We start from the raw sequence: 18334 nt of genomic DNA, 5'->3' as shown, positions 1-18334 counted from the left end.
GCTCAAGATGCTCCAGTCTTAGTGTGACGTGCCTTATCCCTGGAACCTGTTGGCTAGTTACTTGGAGCTGTACCTGTATCTTCATCAAAGCTGATGCTGTTGTAGAAGTATCTGATGATCACATGGCGCTTGACTCTGTCTGCTTGTACTTTGCAATATATGCCTGTACTACAAGTACTCTGCTATGACAGAGAGGGACTTTATACGCGCCACCTTCCATGCTGCCAGAGTTTAAAAGTATTACCCAAGCATGAATGCTACTGTGTAGGCTTGCTCCCAGTGTGATTGTGTATGTAGACTGCAAAGAAAAGTGTTCGCTGGTCAGAAACTTCGCTCTCAGGAGATTTATGTCACACCGAGAGAGGTGTGGAGCTTAATGTACTTACTATTGTAGCTCGAATACTGTCACATGAGCTAGCTCACTGCTACGTGCTGCAAATTTAAACATTATTTGTACTTGCACTATACCTCCATAAAGCTTTTTCTACCTCAAGGTTGTCCAAATATGTAAGATAATATGTTAAAAGTGCAATCTGTTTAATCATCCATCGTTTTACTGTATATGGGACCTGACTATGGTTACGCACTGAATCGGAGGATACCATAATACTTTGGGAACATTTGGAATGAACTATACTGCTGAAATATCTGTGCATTTTAGTAAGGAGGAGACTGCACTGCTTTATCAGTTTTTTCTTAAACAAGTTTTTTTTTCCATGTAATTGCAAAACAAATCTGAGAATAGAGGTCAAAACTCATATTTAATATGACTGCAGAGTACATTGTAAAGCTTTTGTATCTACAGGATAATTTCTAAGTACTCTCTAACATTTCTTGAAAGAAAAAGAAAAAGGCTAGTCACTCATTTGTGTAGTTTCACACACAGGATACATGTACCTGATGGTGCAGTCTTCAGAACTCAAATGTTAAAACTTGGTGCCTCTGTAGGTGTACTCTTTCCTCTTTTCTCAAGCTTTACTTGGCCGCAGTTGCATTCCTATTATTTTTTGTTCAACCTTCTATTATCTTTCTCTTTCCAAGGTCTCTTAAGCTTCAGATTCAGACTTGATCTTTTAGTTATTCATAAAGCAGTTGCTGCCAGTGTAGCACTGAAGCCTATTGTCACATTCCATTAATAAAATGTTATTAAAATTCACTGAGGTTTTTTTTTGGCTTCACCAGCTTACAACCAAACTATCTTCAGATTCTCTTGATGCTCTGTCTGTCTGGCCCATCCATGTCTGTTCTTTCTGTTTTCCACCTTGTAGTTACAATGAGAAAAGGCAGAAGCTTCTGAGAGGGACAACTCCTAATATGTCCCAAAGGATGGGATTAAACTGCTAACATGGGAAAACAGAACAGACAATTTGATCTTCTTGAGGAAGGCTAGACTTGCCAAAATCTTGAGTGTCATTTATCTGGATGTATGTTTATAATCTACTGTCAAATTTGTATTCTAGGCTCTTCAGCAATAGCATGGCAGCATGCTCAAAGATTTCTGTCTTCTGCTGAGGCAAGGAATAAACAGTCTCTTCTAAAATCCGTCTTTGAATGTGTGGTTTTATATGACCAACCTGACTTGAATAAATTGGACTCCCAGCTCTAGTATTGTCAGATGATAAACTGAGATAATGAGACATTCAAGCAAAAAATTGCACACAACTCGGTGAAGAAAAATGTGTTGCKATGAGAGTGTTTTCCAGGAGGCTTCTGTATTATTGCAGAAATATGCTTTTCCTTCCTCACTCCAAGAACAGAAGGTGAAGAAACTGAAGGCATCTTGTCATACAATTTGAAATCTGTGGTCTTTGATCAAGGCTTAGTTTATTCCAACTGTTTCCAGACTTCCTGAAGGCTCTGGATATCTCTTCTCTCTTCTAGATGCATGATCTTGCATTCGTTCCTCCTCAAGCAGTATTTAAAGATGACTTTATTGAAGGATCTCTTGCTGTTTCTAGAGAGCAGAAAGAGTCCGTTCATACTGGGATACTTGTCAAGAAGAGGAATTTTAACTTCATTCYTTCTATGCTGTCATTTCATGTTTTGGCCTGATATTTGTACCATGTGTGCTTTATGAAGTATTTTGCTGTACCGGATGATCTATATAAGACACAGAGTGAATATTTTGTCCTTTTCTTATAACTGACTAGCCAAGAACATGTCGCTAGCAAATCTGAGGGTAAGTCCAACCTTCTTAGGTCACTGCTTAGCTCCTGATGTGCGAGGTAAATTTTTTACTGATTTTGCTTACCAGTGAAAGTGGCAATACATAAAAGCTTTGATGAAAATGTAGGACTTGACTGACTTTGGTCCTTCTTTTTCAGCAAAAAATTAAGGAAATCGTCCAAAAAGTTTTCACTTTTTAATCAGATATTGACAGGGATGTCATTAATGGTATTAGCACTTTGGTACTTCGTTGGGACAGTATCTATCTTTGAGGTAACTGTACTGAACAGACCGATTTGGTCAAGTTATGTCAGAACGATAGCTTCACCTGTGTTATTCTGTATAGTGACTAGATTCAGCTAAATTAGTGCTTGTTGCCATGACTGAATTTTTTTTGCTGTGTTGGTCTATGTGGCAACAGATATAAGCCTGCTTAGAGGCTAAGGGTATACACATTTTTGTAACTGCAATACTGGCAGTTTGTACAAGGTACATATTAAAAATCAATAAATCCCTGAAATGAAAGACTTTCAGGGTTTTCTGTAACACTGTGCTGAAGCTCAGTGACCATCAGACCATCTAGCTTCCTAGAAAAAGGAATTTCATTCTTCCAGAAAAAAAAAATGGATGTAGGCTTGTACTATGTATGTCCAGAAGTCTTTTAGCATGCTTGGGAGCGGACATGCTGTCTTAAGGTGAGAAAATCTTGTCTCCCTAGAAAGCCAAGCAAGGATGCATCTGTGTAAGTGGTTCTACTGAGGCTAACAGTTACCCTAGCTGGATTCAGTTGATCAACTTCTGTCCCCTTTGCTGTGGTTCTGGTAAGAGCAGTGGTTCACAGAAATGACCCTTTGCGCTGGCATCTCAGATACATTCATTTCTTGAGGGCAGCTTAGGGTTTAAAAGAAAAAAAAGTGATTGAAAAGGTAACGTGAAGCTGTGTAATATCCTCATGTATGTTAGAGCACTTATTTGATTGGTTTTGACCGCCACAAACTTGACCGGTTTGTCAACAGTCAGCAATTGAGTTTGTATTTGTTATGTATAGGGTTACACGTGCTGTAAGGAAGGTTGTTCTTTGGATTCACCGACTTGATTTTTATGGCTTTGGACAAATGTTAAGGTCTGTGAGTTATAGCTATTGCCATGTGTCCTAAATCCCATACTTCACTTCAGTGAACTTGTTATTAAGCGCTTGCATACTGATTGTGGGAAACTGCTTTCTGCAGTCTTAATACAGCATGATCTCTAGATTTTTATCCGATGCAAACAAACAGCCTGACGGAGACCACTCATCCTTTTGTTTCTGTTAGCAGTGCATCAGGTTCAGATGTTACCAGGAATATGGTTTCCAAGTTCTTGTCTGGCTGCATTTTTCATTGCTACTGTCTGTGCAGGCTAGAGCTTGAAAGTCATGTCAGAGCTCATTCTGGTCAAACCCTTCTCTTTATCCAGGCATTTCAGAGTAGCCACATGGTTTTATATGTGTTTGCTGTAAGTGCTGGCACCCTGAATAGGAGTTGGAGCTTTTTAAGTGTTGGTAGCCATCCCTTCATTTTATGGGAGCCTTGCGGTTTTCCACTTTTAAGTCTTTTATTGAAATAGATTTTTTTTTTCCTTTGCTGACAGTGGATTTCATATGGCTTATTTTGAAAGCACTTCATAATTTTATTTACAAGGTCAGAAATCCAGTGAGGCTAGCTAAAGAGAAGGCATTGGCTGCAGGACTTGTTCTGTACCAGGGTCTGTCTTTGGGGATTAGAGTGCCTGACTTTCTGTGCTGAATTTCATCTCTTTAACACCGGTAAATACACGTAGGTATATGTATTTCCCTTTAGGAGTTACTCACTCCTGGAAAATAAATCACTTAAAATTTGGGAGACAGTATGTCAGCACAATAAGTATAAAAGGATGCTGTAAGATGCCAAAAGATTAAAAAGGTAAGACTTGAGGGATTCATTTATACATTCTGTCTGGAAAATGAGTGCTTGAGGTCTATTATCTATTTTTAGTTGTGATGTTTCTTCTTTTCTGTAGCGTATTCATCACGTTATCATCTYTTTTTTTTCATTCTGTGATGAGCCTTGCAACTGCATGGATTTCATCTTAAATATTTTCAGCTCCTCCTTCCCAGTTTGCTTGCTTTCTCTGGATTTTCCTGCCTGCCCCAACTGGGCTCCTCCTTGCCAAAGTGGGCAGTAGGTCTTCACTCTAGCCTGGAAGCTGTTTCTTGACACTAGTTGCTTCTCCCAGCATCCTCACTCTCCTTCTCTAAGTGCTGATTTGCAGTTGTTGAGTTTCCAGCTACCCTCTTCCTATAATTTCTTTTGTCAGCTATGTTTTAAGGCTCCCCTACTGCTTTGTGTACTGATTTTCCAAGCTTTTGGGTGTTTGAACTTTGGTACATTTTTGGTGAGTGCTTTAACAGTGTCCTGGTTACATTTCTTTTCTTGTGGTGTTTTGGGGAATGTGTTTGTTTTAATGTAAGAGTCTTTTCTACATTTCTTTGGAGAGGTAATCTCCAATTTCCATAGGTTCAGCATCTGTCTTCACACAGGTCATTTACTATCTTAACATGTTTAGTGCATTACTTGGTATCACAGCAAGGTGCCACAGAGAGAGGGGAAAATGAATACGGGGTAAATTAAGGTCATTTGTTCCCAAGCAGCCCTGCTCATTTCTCACTTGTGTTACCATTCTCCGGTAGAATACTAAAAACGGTCATTACGGCTCATGTTCTTTCATCTCCTTTGCTTTATACTCTTGGGCCAGCTCCAAATTCTACTTGCTGCTTTCTCTGTGCACTTGAACATGTAGAAGAGCTCTGTCAAGATCCTCTGTTCATTCCAGGACCATTACCTCTGGCTTCCTGACAGCCACTCTTCTCCAGGTCAGTCAGAACGAGGGGAGGATGAAATTTTATTGCCTCTTTTGCTGTTTACAGAGGGAACAGGAGAAACTTTCGTCCATCAAAAAATTTATTTGATGTACTGCAAGTCCTGTCTTGTCACCCAGAAATGAGATGAGCATCTTGTTATTTATGGAGAAACAATGACTTTCAGGTTCCTGGATTTTTATCAGCATTCACTGGCCTTTCAGCTCAAATGTGGACTTCTTGTCTCACACCTCTTTCTACACTACATTTCTTGAATAAAATAAATAAGACAGAGTGGGGGGAGGATGCAAATCTGGAAATGTTGGAAGAGTCAGGAGTTGCAGTCCCAAAAAGTAAGTTCCACTGGATGGTATGAAGAAGGGTTGTCTCCTGCTTGGTTACCCTTTGGAGGTTTCATCTGCCAGGTCAGGTCTGCTAGTGACTCGACCCTGGTGCTTACGCTGGCCTCAAAGGTTTATATGAGAAGTGCCTGCTGATGCCTCCCAGCAGGAGTGCCTCCTTCCTACGGCAGCTTCATGCATGTGTAAAATCAGTCACCAGAATAGGAGCTTTGTAAAAGACTAAGTTCCTTCTTTTCCTTTTAAGCAACTTCTCTTCAGACATCCTGAGAATACCCTGTGTTCTCCTCCTGCTTGCTCCTGTTAGGAAGCTTGACCATTTCCAAGATGCTCTCCTTCACCCTTCTGTGGGCATCATAAACCTTTATTTTTCTCCTCATATGATACCCGTGAGTTGTTGTCAAGAACCTTTATATGCTGCTGCTCTTCTGCTGCACTTTTCTGCACTTTTCTTCCGTGCCCATCTCAGTCCCTAGCCACCAAATACATCCCCCTCAAAGGATGTGTTGTATCTTATAGGGAAAAAGCATTACTTTTTTTTCTCTCCAAGGTCTTTTCACATCCCTTTTAAATGGAGTTTTTTAATACTTGGTTATATTATCTATTATAAAACAAAATAAAGCTTTTCTAGTAGTCACATTTTGGTCCTTTCTGTCTGATACCCTCAACTTCCTGCTGTTAGTTGCTGCATCATTTCATTAATTTTTTTAATTACATTTACTYGGTGATTATAATTTACTCCTTGTGAGACTTTGTAGCTTCACTTTTTTGGCTGCTCTCATCGAATTAGAATGGCTTCCTTAAAAGTTTTGTATTCCTCTACCTGTGGTTTTCATGCCTTCAGTACATTTGTTAGGAACCATCTATCATTATGGTAGCTGTTTTACAACATTGAACTATTTTCATTTTCATGATTAGTTCTCTGTGATTTGATGTCTCTAGACAGGTCCAGTCTAGATTAAGTCCAACTATAAAGTTACATAGCAGTAGATATTTTTTACGGTTGAGGCAGAATTTGGTATATTCCATTTTGAAATGGAAAAGTATAATTTACAGCCTTTTCATGTTTTGCTTATGCTGCTAATAAAACAGATGAAAGTCTGTTTATCCCGTTAAGGTTATACTGTGTAGAATGAAAATGTGCCTGCCGTATAAACAAAAATATCTATTTTTTTCAAAAATAATGGCAGCAAAAAATGTATGCATTTCCAAGGCTTGGAAAGGAAATGTRTGGAAAAGTGGCAGTAGGGTAGGCCTGCTATTTTCCTGAGCCGAGGTTGCTAATCTTGGATATCAGGACTAAATAAGATACAGCTGTGCATTGTAATTTCTTGCAAGCAGTGTATCACTTTTTAAAACTAACTTTAATCCTTGCAGACCAGTAATGGAGGAGGGAGTTTAAGTGATTATTCCTCCTCTGTCCCATCAACTCCAAGCACCAGCCAGAAGGAGCTACGGATTGATGTTCCTCCCACTGCCAACACACCAACACCTGTCCGTAAACAGTCCAAGCGCCGATCCAACCTTTTCACGGTGAGTGAGCCAAGGAAGACARTGTTGCTGTATTTTAAGTAGTGGTTGGTGATGAAGGACTGAACTTCCTCCCTGCTAAGTTGAGCTGGTCTAATCCAAACAGAAGCRTTGAGATGGATCTGCAGGTTTGAAAATGAAAGCATCTTAGAATTACCCTGGGGCTCTTATATCTGAGGACTTAACCAGAGCCTAAATGCAGTTTTCTTACTGGGAATTTCAGTGAAACAGATGAATTCGTGGTTGAGTTCTGGAGCACTTGACTTGAACTCACAGGGCTGTCTAGGTTCTGTGCTTCGGCAGCCTTCCCTCTTCCAATGATCAATGAGAAAGCTGGGCTACTACTCCCCGAACTGGACGTTGTACTAAAGAATACAGCTGCCCTGAGCTGCTTTAATAAAGTATTGGGAGTTTATAGGGAGGTCTCAACCTGTTTTTTCCAGAGAAATTCTGTGCAGTACTAGAAAATGTAGCTACTTGCTAGTTTTATTACTCTACAGTGTCAGTTCACTTCTCTTTTCCAGCACCAAAAGATGTGACAGAGATTAAAACGACTGCTTGTTTCAAACTTGTCTGGTTTTGGCTTCATTGAGAAACCAGAAAACGTATTTAATAGCTTGACTGGCCCCCCGTGGCAGGTTATGCACATGTAGTTTGGAAACCTGAATAAAGCCTTGAGTGATGATTTGCTGCTTTTAGCAATTTTACCAAAAGTTTTGTGTAGCAAAACTATTGTGTGTATAGCTGTAGTGCTGAAAGCAATTTTTTGCCACTATTTTAACATGCTTATAACAAACACAGAATTCCTTTGAGTTTGCACCTGTGTTCTTTTGCAGCTGTGGCTGTGTTAGCCACATTTAGGAAGCCAGATCTTCTCTGTCATCATAAGAAATATTTTATATTCCAAAGGTGATGTCATGTCCACTTCCCAGAGGCAGTTTGCTTACTGGCTGTATTCAGGCAACCATTTACAAAACTAGTGAGACCATTTCCTTGTAACCTAAACAAAATTTGATCTCTAAGCCTTTAGCAAATAACGAAGTTCATCATGGTTTTGGAGTCTGGTGTGACAGTGCAGCATTTCACATATCGTGTCTCATCTGCCTATCTTGTGAACGATATTTTGATAAGTTACAGCTCRTAAAGCTCCTACAAATTAATTAAAATAACACATTTGTCTTTAATTTTAACACCAAAGCATGCAAAAATGAGTGGTATCTGAAAGCTTGTCAAGATCTGGTGCTGACATTTCATAGGGGTTGCATGGGTTTTCTTTTCTGCCTCCCTATTTATGGGAATACTTGTCCCTGTTTGGGAATACTCGTGGGTTATTAACTCCACTAGATGTCAGTGTCATCCTAGAAACTGAAAGCAGAGTAATAAATTTGGAAATAGTCAGAGCCAAGAACTGCTACAGCTTCTCAGAAGCATTTGCCAACCGTTTTTTGTCTTCAGTAAAATGCAGTGAGGGCTGTTTAGGTGTAGGTGACGTTTGGAAAACTGGAGATGTTTTAAATTTGAGAAGGTGCAAATTTGAGAAAGTGAATGAGGAGAAATATACGCATCCACAACTGAGGAAAAGGTTTGAGAAGGCTTTTAAGGCAGCTCTATCTGCTATAAACAAATGGACTAAAGCTATGGTTTACGAAAATTAATAGCTTAGTGTGAGAAGTGGATATGCTTACCTGAGAAAGTGTTGACAGTTGTCTTCATGCCTAATATCTGGGGAAAAATAGGGGCAAAAATAAGTGCCATGGTTATTAAAAATAATAATAATTTTTGCCTTTTGTGAATTAATGTTGTCTGTTAAGATCTGGGCGTATTGAATGTTGTTTGTTCAGTTACTTCAGCGCATGCATTACATGGTATTCGGCACCAACGTTGCTATAACACAGATTTCGTGCCATGTCAGCTAGGTTGTAACCTGGAGTTCTGCAGCTGAACGAATAGATGTCCTGTACTTCTGGTTACAGGTAGTTATGCACAGAGATAGAAACTGAAAATATTTTATTGTGCAGCTCTGGGGCTTTTTGCTCTGCTTGTTTCCTAAGCTGTTGCTTGCATCTATCGCCTAAATTTCTGTTTGATTGCAAATTGATCCTTGTTACCTAGAACAGGGGATAGGTTTAGTTTCCTTTATGAAGGTTTTCTTGTTTTGGAAGAAAACTGGGTTAAGTAGCAAATAGATGCAATTGCCTTAAATCTGTCACAGTATGTGAGTTGGAATASGGTTGGGAATTTCAGCCATGTTAATGTTTAAGTGCATTGCGTGTAGTATCTGATCTTGATGATTTCACTGGCTATGAATATTTTCTGTCAAGTAATTGTTGCAATAGCTGACTTTCTGCTTTGGTGATAAAATAAATCAAGAAATAAAGCAGGAGGGTAAATGTCCTGTGTTTTATGCCTGCTGGTAACAGGAAGAACTAAATAATAGTGTATAGCCAAGATGAGGATTTAAGATGCAAATGAGGTAAACTTCACTAAAGAAATAACTGTAACTACTTGCCAATTACATAAACTGCTGGTTCAGTAAGATGCATCTCCCATCTTACATCCAACATTATCTATTTTACATGCTTTTAAAATTGCAAGAATGGCTTGTCTTTTGTTTTGTTAAAATGACCACTCTATCTCAGTCTTTCCTATCTCAGGATCTGCTATTAGAGGTTCGGCATTCTTACCTTTGGGTTGTCTGACCTTTTGGTACTGGGGTCTGGTCATGCCTCAACTCTCCTGTTCGCCTTGTTGTCTGCAACTTGCTTTTATAAACGGTAGAGCCTGGGAGAATTCTCCCCTTGAAAAAATCATGTATTCTGTGATTGCAGGCAGCTATAACAATTTACCTAGCATGTTCCTAGGTTTCTATATTGTCAGCACTTGACAACGTTTTGTCTATAGTTATTTCCTTTCTATGTGCAATGTATTATTTCCTGATGCAGTTACTTTTATGGAATGGAACATGTGAATCTTTTTTAATCAGCGCATAGATATTTAGTTTGCTTTTCAGAGATGGGATCTTTTCTTTTTTTTTTTAAAAAAAAAAAGTCAAATAGAAAGAAACATTCAAGTTGACAACTTCCCTCCCAAAGAGTTGGCTACCTTCATTGAGTTTCTTTAAAATCTGTCACTTCCAGCCGCTTCGCCCCATTGAAGCTTTGTTTTGCGTTTTATTATTGGGAAGTGGCACTTTCAGATTCTGAAATCTGTCTTGAAGGAAGAGGAACAATAGTTATCTCGAACGCTGGATTTCATCCCTCCCACTTGTTTTGCTTGCTTTCATTTATTCTTTGTTTAATTCCCTGGCATGTCATTCCATTGCCCCTAACCATAGTAACTAGTGATAGGAGCCTACTCCCGGCGGARCCGGGAAAAGCGCAGGTTCCCTGCTGGGTAAATGTGTTGCTGAGAATGGTGTTACGTGAAGTCCTCCTTGGTGGGGTTTTTCCTCCCCTTCCCTTCCCTCGCCTCCGAAGGAAACTGCTCTGGGCAATTTTATTCCTTCCAACCTTTTGGCTGCCAAACGGTACAATCTGGGAATGGCAGGGCTGGGATTTTAATCTTACTCCTAATTTTGGTGTCTTTCAAATATCTCTTTAAGCTGCTCTGGAAATCAAAATGCTGTGGTTTTCATCAGCTTTCTGTTGTGGCGCTGGCTGTCGCAAATGTATTCGTTTCATATATCATCCGGCGTTTGAAAAGCACGTGAAAACGTTTCCCCGTTTTCAATACTGTGCGAGTAATGTTCCTATTGAAAAGTAATGGAGTGAAGTTGTCACTTGTCAGTTGGGTTATTAAGGAGGATGACTCTCAGATCCTTTTTTCATAATAAAATAAATCTGTCAAAATCATTACGCTTGTGCCTTCTTTCGCAGTAATGGACCAGAATCTAAACATCATCTTAAAATTCCAGTATAACTTTATAAGGCCCTGAAGAAAGCCGTGCTCCGAAGGGAGCTCTCGCTTTAGCAAGTACTGCGTGGAGGCAATTGAGGTTTTAAGCATTGAATCGATTTTCCCTATGCCGTTTTAAAATTGTGTTCAGGTAACTTTTCTTCCGCATCAGTCACTGCCCAATTCTTGAAGCTCACGCTTTCTAATGATCTAAAAGTAGTATGAAAAAAAAAGAAATTAATTCGTGTGATCAAGGCGGCATCAATTCACACTGGATGCGAGACAGGCCGTATTTGARTGTATACAGGTAGGTATCGGGTTTCCTTGATGAACCTTTCCTCTTCTTCGGAGCCACTGCAACTCCTTAAAACTAAATGCCCTTTTAAACAAGTGGATGGCGAAAGACCAGAGGTGGTGTTTTAGAATTCAGATTTTGAGACAGTTGTGTACTTCTGTAGATTCCTCCCATCCCTCCCAGATCTACGTTACTGTGTCAAAATGTCCCTTTTTAATTGCTTTGGGGGGGAGGGAAGCATCTGTTATGCTAACTGCCATATTTAACGGCACACAAACTTTCTTTTTGCTCTGCAGTCTCGAAAAGGGAGTGACCCAGACAAAGAGAAGAAGATCCTGGAGAGCAGAACAGACAGCATTGGAAGCGGTCGTGCGATCCCAATTAAACAGGTATGCTGAAATAGATATACGTAGATATATATACACATATAGATATATATATTTTTTTTGCTTTCCATAGTCGGAGGCGCACCTCAGGTCTCAGGCACGCTGGTGCTGGGCCTGTGTGCCCAGATTTGTTTGATGTGCTCTGGTGATGAATGTGGAAGTCACTCACTTGACATCAATTAGGAGAGGTTCCTATGTGTATTAAAATAGGATCATTAGAATAAGAAGAGGGAAAATGTGACAACAGGCCTAATGAAGTGCAGTCTGCCGGCCTGCATATGGAGCGCGTTTCCAGGCTGCGCTGGCTTCAAAGCCTGCCTTTGTAGAGAGTGCTTTGATTGGGCCGGTTGCTGCCAGTCGACAGGGGTAAATCAGATCGCTGTACAAGAGCCCCTTGTGATCGCAGAAATAGCCTGATGTGGCCCTAATTTGCTACCGCAGACGGACATCTGAACACAGTTTCAGGCTGGTTTGCAACAACGAGGCAATTAGTTGTGATAATCATAGCCGGTGTGTCAGCTGTGYGCTCTTGTTTGTAATTTGCTAATGAAGGAATTGTAACTTTGATTAGGTTCAGTTTCATTTAGACCTTATTATATAAGAGAACATTTACAGCTGTAATGTGTGGCCTTAATTAAACTTCCTCATTACACAACAGGACTTGAATTCAAGGATTTGTTTTGGTCTGTTTTACTAGCCGAGATGCACTTTCATTAGCCCGGAAACTGGATGCTAAATTGTTGCTGCCAGCACTCCTTTGTAAAAGGCAAAAGCGATACTGCAATCTAATGCAAAGTATTTGGGTGAATGAGATGATTTGCTTTTTCAAATTAAATTATACTGAACTGGTGCCGTGAAGAGCACTGGGCTGAGCATTTGTATGGGATGCTTCACAAATAGTTCTTATAACAGTGTTTGCAAGTGTTTGCGTTCTGGTGAGCTACTGTGCTGTAGATGGCATAAAAGCTAGGTGAAAGCAGCTTATTTTCTTACTCCCTAAGTGTTTTGAGGGTTTTTGGGTGCTTTCCTACCTTCCGGTGAGACTCTTGCTATCTCCTTGGTTGCTTCTCAATCTTTCCTCGGTCCCTGCCTCATCTTGTCAGGTAGCCCTGGTTCTCCTGCTTTGCTGTTGAGGGAGGATTTTTTTTTTTTTTTTTTTTTTTTTTTTTGCACCCTCAGAGAGCAAAACTGCTGTCATCTCTGTGAATCAGTAGTAGGCAAATTTTAATCAAACACTGTGATTTAGAATAGTGGTTTGAACCTAGCTGAGCAATGTGTTTGGCACTGTGCTCAGGAGAGGAGATTTCAAAACAAGCTGCAATTTTTTTCTCCAGCTTTTGTATGGTGTGAGATGGATTAGGCTGGCTAGAGTTTTTTGGGGAGGGAGKGAGTGGGAGGGGGTGTAATGCTAATTAAACGAAAGTGCCTGTGAATGCAAATGCAAGTGGAAAAAATGAGGAATGCACTTTTCGCTATTGGTTCAAAACCTATGTACTGTTCTCTTCTACAGTTCTGTTGTATGAAATGATTTTGGTTAAAAATGCACCTGTAGAAAGCCTGTCTTGAGACTGATGCTTTCCGAAGAGTAAGTGTGCGCTGCCAGGTTGGAATAAGATACCCGCTACGGTCACCCTGAATTTCTATATTGAAAAATTCTCCTTGGATCCCCTACTTTGCCTACTGCAAAGAATACATAGTATACTTTCGTCTGTCCTTTGAGTAAGATCAGTCTTTTGGGAAGCTGTACTTTTATTCTTAATCCCAATTGCAGAAATTGCCTTCTGCCAAGTATGAGCAATCCTCAAAAACTATTGGAGAAGGTCTTTAGTTGGCAGCTGTATCCTATTCATTGGGCAGCTGGAAGAGGGGAGGTCGAGTGGTCTGCAGGGTTGTAGGACTGCTGCTATCAGTAGTATTTTGCACCATATTTGTGCATTAAGAGAATGAATGTTGGAGCTCAAAGTTTTTCTAGTTTATAGTTTTCAGTAAAGATCAGAAGACCGTCATCATCTAGCCGTTGAAACAAGATAAGACGAAGTAGAAGTAGTGCTGTCTTCAATTGCAAAAAGATGCCGCATAAAATAGACAAAAGCAAATAACTTAATGCTTCTGGCCCAGGGAAAATGAGTGTTGGATGTGATGAAGCTACTTTTTTCTTCCTTGGTGTTACTGAATGCTGGGAAGGAGATGGAAGGGAACATGATAATACACGCAGGTCTAAAAGAAGCTGATATTTGCCAAATACCCTAGTTTATAGCAGTGCATATAATTCTCCTATAACTTTTTGCCTAACAAACGAGGGAGAGAAGAGAAATTTATGCTTAGATACGCAGCTTTTTGGGTTTTTTTTAATATGTTCTCAATTGACTGCTGCTTTGACCTGCTCACCTACTTTAGTTATTTTTCTGTTGTAAAATGGAAGCAGCATTTATCTTTTATTTTTTTTAACTGGAAATGTTTAATTGCAAATGGAAATGCAATGTGCATTCACACTGAGAATGTTTCTCTACAATATAAAAATATATACTAGTTTAAAGTTGTCTTTGATTACCAGCTGTATTTTTTCAAGCCAGCATCAAACTCTTGCCGTGGGAGAATCATAGAATCGGTAAGGTTGGCAGGGCCCTCTGGAGATCATCTAGTGCGACCTCCCTGCTCAAGCAGGTCACCTAGAGCATGTTAGACAGGGTTGCAGCCMGGCGGGTTTTGACCGTCTCCATAGAAGAAGACCCCCACAACCTCTCTGGGCAAGCGGTTCCAGTGCCCTGTCACTGTGAGAGTGAAGACATTCCTCCCCGTCTTCAGGCGGCACTTCCCGTGGTTTCAGGTTGTGCCCRTTGCCTCTAGTCCTTTGGCACGGGACTACCGAAAAGAGTTGAGCCCCCATCCCCTTGACACCCTCCCTTCAGATACTTRGGCACATTGATAGGGTTCCCCTCTCAGTCTTGTCTTCTCCAGGCTAAAGAGGCCCAGCTCTCGCAGCCGTTCCTCAGAGGGCAGATGCTCCAGTCCTCTGAGCATCTTGGTAGCCCGACGCTGGACTCTCTCCAGTAGCTCCRKGTCTCTCTCGTACTGGGGAGCCCGGCACCGGACGCAGTACTCGAGATGTGGCCTCAGCAGGGCCGAGCAGAGCGGCAGGATCTCTTCCGTCGACCTGCTGGCAGCACGCTTCCTGACGCAGCCCAGCATAGCATTGGCCTTCCTGGCCGCAAGGGCACATTGCTGCCTCGCCGTCAACTTGTTGTCCAGCAGCACTGCCGGGTCCTTTGCTGCAGAGCTGCCCTGAACATTGGGCAGGGAAAGCTAGCTGTCTGCCAGACTGTTCAGGGCAGCTCTTAACAGCAGATTTCGGGCTCTGGTGGTATTGTGTTGCATTGCCAGCCTGCTTGTCATCTTGGTGGGCTCCACTGGTGCAAAACATTTGGAGACATCACTGAAACGGTAGGAATTCCTGTAGGGTGCCTCTCTGCATTTTAGGGTTTTATGGTGAATAAGACAGATGTGAGAAGGATCTTTCTGACCTAAAAGTTTTAATAATCTATCATGTTAGTATGCTTGTGGGGGCAGTGTTTTTTCAATAGCAAACCTCTTCCATTTTTCGGTAGCAAATAAATGGTTGCTGGGCCAGAAAGAGAAATCTGTTCTCAGGAAGTTCAGTGCAGATTGCGGTATTCACAATCTTGCTGCGGTAGAGCTATTTCATTATCTTTAAAGATTTTTTTTCCCTCTCCTTCTTAGCTTTTCAGCCTCCTGATTTCCAATGCCTGTCCTCCTATTAGCCCAGAAGTCACCTTGCAGCCCTAGCCCATGACAGAACCAAGTGTCATATCCAGGGCTGGGAAAGGTCTTGTCACTGYGGGGTTGTTCTTCGTGCACTTACTCTTTTACTCTGCCTTTGGGACATCTTTAAAGGCATGTAGTGACTCGGCCTTTTTACTATCTGTTGTCAGTATTTTCTTTGATTCTTTGTAGGTTCTTACAGTGTTTATATCTCAGTAATGCTCCCTAAGAACTGTTGGCCAGGCTGTCCTGCTGGCACAAGGCTAGAAGAGACCTCTTCTTGCATAAATGCAAGCTCGTAGATGCAGATCAGTGCGTCAGTGGTGCCGGTTGTGCAGTGGAACTTATTAGCAGGTTTACTGGGGTGGGGGAAGCGAGCTCCCATAGGAAATTTAGGGTCTAATACTGTGAATTTGACCAAATGCTACTTGTTCAGTTGACCAAATGCTACTTGTGAAAGATAATTAAAAAAAAAAAAAAATAACAGAGAGAAAGTCTTATCGTTCAGGTGTTAAAATCAGTGGTTTAGATATCCAGTGTATTCCTGCTGTACATAGGTGATTCTTGTCCCGTGAAGTCTGCCAAAAATCAGAAATGGTGTTTCTCAATGTAAAAATATGTTAGTTGGAGATTGGAAACGTCCTTTTTTGATGACAATGTTCCTTCCAGTGCTAGAAGGCATGCTAAGGGGAACCGACAGAAAGACTTTGGCTGAAGCTGATTTAGCCTGAGAATCCGTCAGCAGCACAGAAGCGGTGGCAGTGTGTCCTTGGGAGCAGTCTGCGCAGGTGTTCGGTGGGTCTTTTGGTCAAAAGAAGCTGAGTTGTACCATGGTCCTTAATTCCTATATTTTCTCCCCAGATTCCAGATAGTTTGGTGGGAAATATGCTTAGGGAAATTGTCCTTGTAAGGAAATACCGTGCTCCTTCATGGCTTTTTTTAACTGGAAACACTCTGATTTGACAGGCTTAATCTTATTTTCTGTGTCCTTTCTAAATGTTAAAAATCACTTTTCACTACAGCGCTAAGTATGGTTTTATTAACCGAAGCCATTTTAAAGCTGTCCTGAGCAACCTTATTCCCAGCAGAAAYGCAGAACACAAGCAATGCTGCCTAAGTATGTTTTTAACACATCTGGGCTTGCTTTTGCCAAACCCCTCGCAGGTGTGTGAACTTTCAAGAAGTCCATTTTCTCAAGAAACTGAAAAACCCACTATAAAATGAGAAGCTAGCTTTCCCCTTGCTATTTAGGTGCATCAGCATGCCTTAAAATTCTGTGCTTTCAGTGTCTTTTGGTAATTGTTAATGCTGTAATTTTCCAAAAAGGGGTGGTGGTGGTGGGGAATTACATCCTAAAATGCTAAGATTGTGTGTTTAATATCTTTCAACTTTTGGGAGATTTTATAAGAGACTGTGTGGAGATTCCTCACTTTTACTTCATTGGTATGTTACGATCTAACTCCAAAATGATTGTTTTTCAACATAATTGCTGGGAATTTTTTTGCAACCTTGCTCATAGGCTGTTTTAATTCTCTCCACTGATACAAGCAGAGTCCCAAAATGTCCAGGATGATACTGGCCCAAAGTTAAAATCTATAAAAAGCTCTGTATTTCTGAGAAAGAGGCGCTTACACTAGAAATATTTGTGCCATTGTCTTAGTTCTTCCAATGCTACAGCTGAAACAAAGTTACCGTGAATGGCTTCGCCGAGCTGGAATATCCTCTGTTCAAAACCATTTCTTCCGCAAATGAAGGCTTGTTCCCTGGCAGCCTGGGTGAATATTTTCAAGTACGTATTAAGCTTACCTTAGGCTATAGGTTTTAGGGTGACGTATTTTCTACCCCCACTTTTTTTTTTNTTGTTTCAGCGCTTTGGAAAGATGGCTTTTCTTTTTTGAGGGCTTACTGAATCTTTATCAGGAGGGCATATTCCAACAATAATAATAAAAAAAAAACAACAACAAGAAAAATAAAAGCAAGAAGCTCCGCTCAGCGGTGAGTGGGCTTGTCATGTATTAATTTTTCATTGCTGTGGAGAATTGTACATACATAATCACTTGATTGCAGTGGGAGTTAGCGAGCTCCTATGGTGTCATTTGCATAAATCTTGTTAAGTCAATGGCAGTTAATGAAGTACAAATGAGCCTGGAGAAGGTGACATGCAAATCGTGGGTGGCAGATGGGAGGTCTGTTTTGGGGATGGCAGCTGTGTGCGCTTTCCTTTTTTTTTTTTTTTTCCCTCTCCTCTCTCTCCTTCCCCACCACCCCTCTAGATTAGAGTGTAAATAAATACGTAAGAGCTGGCCTTGACTTTTTGCTTTCAGGGATTCTTGTATTTGGCATTTGCACTTAATCACAGATGCTCGTATTATTATACAGCTGAACTATGTAACCTTGAGTGTTCTTTTACCCAAAATTGTAATGCTGGAGCTTTGGTCAAAATAGATGTTGAGATGACACCCGAAGCCTTTGCTTACGCCAGGAAAGGCTACACACCTAGTGCTTCCAAATTCCCGCACAGCCCCCGAGTTTGCTGTCTCGGAATAGCAAACTTGAAGTGTGGCTGAAAAAATAAATGTTCTAGCGCTTAGCATTGCACCAACGACACAGTGAAGAGTTTGCCATCCATGACTTGCAAAGGTGAACTTCAAAATCCGTTCACTTCTATCAGTTTGCAAATGGCTATATTAATGGAGAAAGTTGATTATCTTATTCAGGCTTTACTCCGAAAGCTTTTAGGTGATATTTCAAATGACCTTCTTTGCCTGCCAGTTTGAGATTAGCTATTTTCTCTCTTCTATGCTGAATTTAGAAAGACAAATATTTTTTAGGTAATGTCGAAGATCCCTGTGGAACTCTGTTGGCARATACCACGGCAGAACTTTGTAGCTGAAACACTGATTTGATTTTTCACAAAGAATTTGGATCCTGCATGCACGTGTTGCCATCTTTCCTTAAGATGGATGTAAACTAAATTGAAACTTCAGAATGTGCACCTGAGTTGTATAAAAGAAGATGGTGATAAATTTGGCAAAAAAAAAAAAAAAAA

General features: G+C 40.7%; 1 protein-coding gene across 5 annotated transcripts in view; it reads left to right on the top strand.

Annotated features, from left to right (window-relative positions):
• Nucleotides 1-18334, top strand: part of AGAP1 (ArfGAP with GTPase domain, ankyrin repeat and PH domain 1) — a 384866-nt gene that overhangs the window by 189076 nt on the left and 177456 nt on the right. For 4 of the 5 annotated variants that reach the window (XM_085307476.1, XM_085307475.1, XM_085307473.1 and 1 more), the window contains exons 8-9: nucleotides 6778-6933; nucleotides 11416-11508. In XM_085307476.1, coding sequence (XP_085163602.1) covers nucleotides 6778-6933; nucleotides 11416-11508 — 249 coding nt within the window. The remainder of the gene's footprint in view (nucleotides 1-6777; nucleotides 6934-11415; nucleotides 11509-18334) is intronic. The other variant, XM_085307474.1, reaches the window with a different exon arrangement.

Source organism: Rhea americana, unplaced genomic scaffold (assembly GCF_003343005.1).
Source record: "Rhea americana isolate MKP2758 unplaced genomic scaffold, rheAme1 scaffold_259, whole genome shotgun sequence".
In the NCBI taxonomy this organism is placed as follows: domain Eukaryota; kingdom Metazoa; phylum Chordata; class Aves; order Rheiformes; family Rheidae; genus Rhea; species Rhea americana.
The sequence above is the reverse complement of the archived record's forward strand: the minus strand, read 5'-3'. Positions and strand labels throughout refer to the sequence as shown.